This window comes from Atta colombica, unplaced genomic scaffold, assembly GCF_001594045.1.
Source record: "Atta colombica isolate Treedump-2 unplaced genomic scaffold, Acol1.0 scaffold222, whole genome shotgun sequence".
Taxonomy (NCBI): domain Eukaryota; kingdom Metazoa; phylum Arthropoda; class Insecta; order Hymenoptera; family Formicidae; genus Atta; species Atta colombica.
In genome coordinates this window covers 570,808-577,900 of record NW_017259319.1, presented here as the reverse complement: position 1 = coordinate 577,900, position 7,093 = coordinate 570,808, and the positions used below count along the sequence as shown (strand labels likewise).

The 7,093-nt window shown below is 37.1% G+C and overlaps 1 protein-coding gene across 1 annotated transcript in view; it reads right to left on the bottom strand.

Moving 5' to 3' along the window:
• The window catches only part of LOC108687968, a 232,831-nt gene that overhangs the window by 155,746 nt on the left and 69,992 nt on the right, over nucleotides 1-7,093 (bottom strand). The window contains exon 2 of the mRNA XM_018194017.1: nucleotides 3,775-3,849. Coding sequence (XP_018049506.1) covers nucleotides 3,775-3,849 — 75 coding nt within the window. The remainder of the gene's footprint in view (nucleotides 1-3,774; nucleotides 3,850-7,093) is intronic.

Below are 7,093 nucleotides of genomic sequence, written 5' to 3'. Positions count from 1 at the left end.
AAAGGAGTAAGAATTGAATTTGAATAAAAATAAGAATGAAATTGGAGAGTAAAATTAGCTTATGCCGAAAAGGACTCAGATTGCAGATGGAGGAAGTTAAAGTTTAAATAATGTTATTTGTATACAGATATGCACGTGCACGTGTGTGTGTGTGTGTGTGTGTGTGTGTGTGTGTGTGTGTATGTGTAATTCGAAGAATGATCAGAGTGCATAGATCTACTGCGAGTTACGCTGATGTCACATATAGTATTCTAAGTTTCAACTTTGAAAAATATTGCAATTGATAATTTTACAACTATATATATAAGTATCATTTTCTTCTGCCAAGCGTATTCAATACTCACGTTATCATTAGGTAATTGAGCGTTGTGATAACATAATTCACAAACAAAATATAAAATATCTCAAAATATAAAGTAGCTTACAATCAGGACCAGTGCGATACACATTAAAATGTATTCAATTAAATTTTCGAGCGTTTAACATTCGGCCGTTCGCTTGCCGACACTCGAACTGTTTTTAAATCCGACTCTTCAAATGCACCGCCGCACGTTTAACGCGGTCGTGCACCTCGTCAGCTCGCGGCGTGAGTTTTACTATATCCGCAATGCTGGCTACTGACGTGCAGTGGAAGTGCAGGTGACACGTGTACGGCGGCGATGGTGGCGGCGGTAGTGGTGGCGGTGGTGGTGGCTAGCCACCGCGATGCAACGTGTGTGTGCATGTCTGCGTTCCGATTCCCGTCGCGCGCACAATCGGACACCTGTGCGGTCGCACAGAAAATGACCGTAATTCGAGTCATTATTCTCATTCTGAAAAAGAAGCTTCTCTCTCTCTCTCTCTCTCTCTCTCTCTCTCACCGGCCGAGACCGTCCCGACTGTCCCGACTTCCGGTTGCGGCGAGGCTTTCCGCTCTGTTGCCCAATCGCGCACGGTACGGGACGGGATGAATTGAAGATCGAGGCTTTTTCACGAGGGCTTTCCGGGAGGATTAGATGGTTTCTGCTGACTGGGACCTGAGATCCTCGAGCGATAACGAAGGATCGAATGTATTCGGGTCGATGGGGCTAACTTTACGATAAACGGCTCGAGGTGAAACTAATAAGAAAGCTTATCATAATTTAAAAGTACATCACAAGATTCAAGAACAATATTTTCGCGTAAGTTCCGAAATATAATATTTTAATGCATAAGTTTCGAAAAATTACTTGATATTAATTTCTATTTTGTATACAATAATATCATTTTTCGGAAGAAAGTTTTTCGTATTCAAACAAAGTTATAACGTTCTAACGCTAATTGCGAAATTAAACTTTCACAACAGAAATATTTGTGAGATATTATATTTTATAAATATATGTTTTATTTCAATATTATTATTTAATTATTAAATAGTCTGAGATAACAAACGCAAGCACATTAATAAAAATTTAATTACACAAAAGATAATAAAATTTAATAACATTTAAAAAGCACTATGGCGCTTTATCAATGATTATTAAAGCGAAAGAATTCAATAGATATTCATAATATTTGTAGCAATTTTGCACTTTTCGAGCTTCTTAATAAAATGATATCTGCTCACTAAGCCCGACATCGTATCGTCCTTTCGAGAAGTTTCCAATATCCCTCGCTAATCTCGCGTGATTTTTTATCCACGCTTAAAGATTGGCTTCGCAAAGGGTTAATCACCGCTATTAACCGTAACCGTAAGCTCGAAGCTTAACCGTCGACCTGTCTCCGAACGTTGCTTCTCTTTAATGTCTCGGAAGTCTCGGCAAGACTCGGATAACGAAGGAGCGCGGTTAAGCGGCGAAAAAGCAGCTTAACCTCCTCGCTTCTCGGCCATTTATTTCTTGATGACGCCTCACCCGTAGTCGCGATCGAACGATAACTTTCGTCGTTCCGGCCGACGATAAGAAAAGACACAAAAGCGGGAACGAGATAACGCAATGTTCACAGGCGACGAACAGTTCCGAAAGGAACAGAAATCGTCGGCGCTTTTATCGACATCATCGTCATTGTACTCGTCGTTATTGTCATTGTTGCGAACACGAGATGTCTTTTCACGCGTCAAAAATTGAACTATAATAGACAAAACCCAAAGTCTTCGAACAGGTTTTTCGAGCTCTTATTCTTCTGTATTTTCACGCTGCGAATGAATCGTCTGGGTTCATAAAGAATTCAACATATCGGCAGCTCGCAACGCTCATACAAAGCGGAAGTAAAAGGAAGACATGAAGAGAAAAAGAAGAAGGTAAAACGCAAGCGTTGGATACGACGATTTCAAGCTGGCCACTGCTCGCCACGTGATCGATACTGGGAGCAGCCAAGAGGTATCGAAAGAGTCCTGGAAGCTCGGAAGGAGGCGCGATAAATCTGTTTCGGAGACCATCGAAATTCCGTCAACGTAAGGCACAAGGGGAACACACACAGAACATGGAGAGAGATGAAGACGAAGGGAGGTTGCTAAAGGAATCGAAAGTAGATAAGGATTGACTGACTCGTGTCTTCGGGGCTTTAGTGCAAAGGGCGCCATCGGACCCTTCGATCATACCGGCGCATAAAGGTCTTACGCACGCACGCATATACGCACGCACGCACTAACGCAACGTCGAGAGTCACGCGCGCGCGCGCACACATAACGCATACCACGTATAAACGAACACGTCGGACAAGCTGTGTGGAAAATGGTAGCTATTGTTACGGGTATTATTTGCCGCTAATCAGAATGGGCGGTCGACCCGAGTGCGAGGGTGTAGGTCTTTGAGGATTTTGCGTGTGTGCGTGCGTGCGTGCGTTTGCGCGGGTATGCGGTGATGTTTACACAGGGAGGGGAACGAGAGAGAGAGAGAGAGAGAGAGAGAGAGAGAGAGAGAGAGAGAACAGACTCGCGCGTGCTACGCTCTCGCGCAGCTCCAAGCTGAACGCACCGCCACTGTGAACGAGACAGCCTGATTGCAGACCCCGCTCTGTCGTTGTCGGTACCACGCCCTGACCCACGAGATTTTCAAGATACCCGGCACACGACCCACAAACCCCACACTTTATGCGGGGTCAACCAACTCAACCCCTCGTTACGGGCGCGATATCGATACAACGGCGCGGCGTAACGAAACTTTCTTACGAAGGTGACGGCACTTAAATACGAATAAGAAAATGATGATAAGGAAAGTGTTTATTGTAACTTGCATCTTGCTTAAAAAATGCACGTAACTAGATATAGAGTGTCATAATAATCACATATATACTTAAGAATATTACATGTCGAGAGTTTAACTTCAAAAAAAGTCGCAATATCGAGACAACTTCGAGTTATAAACAATTGAAAATTAAGTAACATTGGTACAAATTAAAAAATAGAATATTAGGAAATTTCCTTTACAAATGAACGAAGATAAAAGAAATTTGCATTTAATTTCGAATGGACTTTACTTTGACAGAAACGTAATTTCAAGCTCAATTACCAAGATATTTAACTTTAAAAAGTAATATTATGTCTGGAAAGATTTTTATTAAGTCTATTTTAAATCGAACAAAATTATATGTGATCAAGGAAAAAGATAAATAAACGTACGAAATCAGACATTAAAAATTAAATATTCGACAAAATTACAATGTTGTTACAACTATAAAATTGTTGTATACAATAAAACTTTATTCGTACTTCTACTCTCTTTGTTATACATATAAAATACGTGATATAATAAAGAAGAGATGAAAAACATGCGCGAAAGAAAGTGATAGAGAAAAAGCGTAAAAATAGAAACTCACCCGTGTAGAAGAAAGCGAAGCCTCGGCATTGTGTTGACGACGCTCCAGTGACTCGTAGTTTTGCCCGTAATATTTCTGTAACAACAAAATTCGCGATTAGTCCATGGATTGATCGTTACGAGCTATTGATTCGATATTTAAGCCTCTCGAATGTTTGTTCCCGGTAATATTCATTCGCAATGTATAGCTCGCGGTTGAATTATAGGAGCTAAGACCGAAAAATCCAAACTTTTCACATTTCGCTTTCGAAATCGAAGAAATCACACATCAAGTGCTGCATTTTGTATATATACTTGAACTCGAAAATATTTTGGAATTATTTCAATATATAATGCTTTAAAAAATAACAAGTGATTTTAAATACATTTCTCTTTGAATTATATAATATAAACTAGTTACAATTGTTTTATAATTAAATATTAATATCAATATTGTATAATTTATTTTATTTATTTAGTTTACAAAAATAATATTTTTGTAAAATTTATTAAAGATCTAACTGTCTATAAAAATTGTATTTCCGCTATCACATCCAGTTCTATAATTTTGATACGTATAATTTCATTATATATTTAATATTTTATTAATTAATAACAAGATGTTAGTCAAAGTATTGGTAAGTCGTTCTAAAATATAAGCGCTCCTCTGTAGACTTTAATAAGTAAATATCACGCAAAATGCATTACGATATTTCTGAGAGAGCAATGTTCGAGCGTGACACGATGGATTTTAAAAGAGACTGACAGACTGTGGATCCATATATGTACATATTAGCAGGGACGTATGTCCCGAAATACATCGCGTATTTATTCTGATGATGCATTATTTTCAAAAGTCGTAAATGCCAATCTCCGCGACGCCATGTATCATTTATATGCTTTTAATCTTCATTATGCAAAAATTGTCGCAAAAATATGTCATCAGAAGACAAATAATAATAAAAAATGAAATGTTCGATTTTTGTATACATAGGTATACGGAAAGAATATTTTTGCTAAACTTAAAAATTTAGCTAGCTACAAATTTAAAAATAATTTTATTGGATTATCAAAATAATTAGTAATGTAAGATTCTCAAGTTTGATGAGCAATGCTTGTGTTTTAATATTTTAACAATCGATTTGAGCGTTCTACATAATTATTCTGATGTTCTAACAAAATTATTTGCAGATGTGTTAAAATAAATTTGCAGATCTGTATTTAAATAAATTTTTAGATACTTCAGTAAACGTTTTTTTCCGTGTATCATAAATAAAATTCGCGTTAAAATTCAATCAATTTTGCACTGACTCATTGTCAGCACAAGTATTGCGTATCAGTGAACTTGTTCGTTATTCAATTTCATGGATAATTTCATAATATTTGGATACTCGCAATTTAATGGGTCCATCTCTGTCTCGCGAATGCACGAAATATCGTTGTGACAAGATGCGTAAGGCGATGCCATCGAGGAGAATTATTCCGAGCATCGTGAGCGATATCGAGGAGACGATGGAATTTCCGTCGGCCGGAATTCTTGCTTCAGCCGAGGAATTTCCGGGCTAAAGAAATCGGGAAGTCAGCATACGGCGCGGCGCGCGGCGGCGGCGGAATGATCCATACATTCCGTCAAATCGACGGAAGTCGTTTCCGAACTGTTAACGGGAGTTCGAAATAGTTGGACGAAGAAACCGACAAAACTGACACCCACCCGTGAGCGGTATTTGCAGGCGGAATCGCGTTGCGGCTCGACTGACCGCGGCTTCTCCGGAAGTGCCGTATCTCCAAGGCGTGTACATACATACATATACCGCGAGGTTAATTCGACAGTTGCCGACGAGGACGTCGAGAATGTTCTCTCTCGGATTCTATCCGAAGTATTCCGAGCATAGAGCGCACCTCCCATCCGCAAACTGACCACTAACTGGCGATTTTTGAGGAATCCAAAGGTGACTGACGCGCCGCCTAAGCTCTCCAATCGCTCGATATCGATCTATCCACGGATTCAAGGGAGAACACTGTTCTGACCGCCGAATCGGAACATCGAGAGATAATTCGCTCTCACATACAGACATGCACACGCACACATTTGCATGAAAATCGATGTCCAACTATTCTAGCGCGACGCGTTTACGCGCTAATACCAAAGCAGTTAACTTGCTGCTAATATCGTTGATTATCCAAAGTAGATAAGACCTTTTAACTTCAAACTTGAAAATGAGCTTGTAACATTTTTGTTTTCTTGCCTTTCGTTACCTTCATGTTTCGCAGTTAAAATACATGAAAAGAATGGTTTTGCTAAAGTACTTACTTAAAAAGAACACTGGCACTAATTTACATGGGAAATTGGGTCTTAGTGAAATGAGTTAGTTTTCACATATAATACAGCTTTTAAAGTGGTAAATAAAAATGCAATGAGAGAAAAATGTCAAAGTATTACGAAGCAAATGTTATGATATTTTCTTCTTCGATATTTGTTAATTATGAAAAAATTTAATTGTGATGATAAAATATACATTATTGTGAAATATATCTCATTGATTGAAAACAATAAAATAGACTGAAATAAAATAGATGATTTATTTGCTAAAATAAAACTTTATTTGGCCATATTAAATAAAGATTTATATTGAAATAAGTATATTTCTCTCAAATAAATTTTTAAGTATCTTTTTCAGTGTAGACATAAGATTCAATAATGGATAGTTTTTGATGTAAAAAAAAATATTCTCGAAAACACAAGTTTTTTTTTTACTTTTAATACACCATAGCTAAAAAATTATCCATTATTGAGTTATGTGGCAATAATACCTTTGTTCACATCATTATAGTTTTATAATACAATATATATATATATGAAAACTAACTCATTTCATCGGGACCCAATATTTTTTACATAATTAGTGCGGGTAGTTTAAATAGATATGGATCTGAAAATAATTCTGTTGGACTATTAAAATAATTATGTAGAAAATTCAAGCATGATGAGCAATGCTGTAAAAAGTTTTGACATTCTAGTAACCAGCTTGAGCATCCTTCATATTTATTTTGATAATTCAACAAAATTATTTTCAGATACGTATCTAGCTAAATTTTTAAATATTTCAATAAAACCGTTCTTTCCGTGTATCTTTTTAAATTCTTAAACTTTATAATATTTGATTAAATCCATAAATCATTAAAAAAATATGACTGGGACAGCATGTACTTTTATTAAATTTAATCGTGGCACCCATCCATGAGTCACTAAAGAAAATTTAAAATTTAAACTTTCTTTAGAGTGTCTTATGAATAGCCACGATTAAATTTAATAAAAACATGCTGTCCCAAGTTACCTGTAC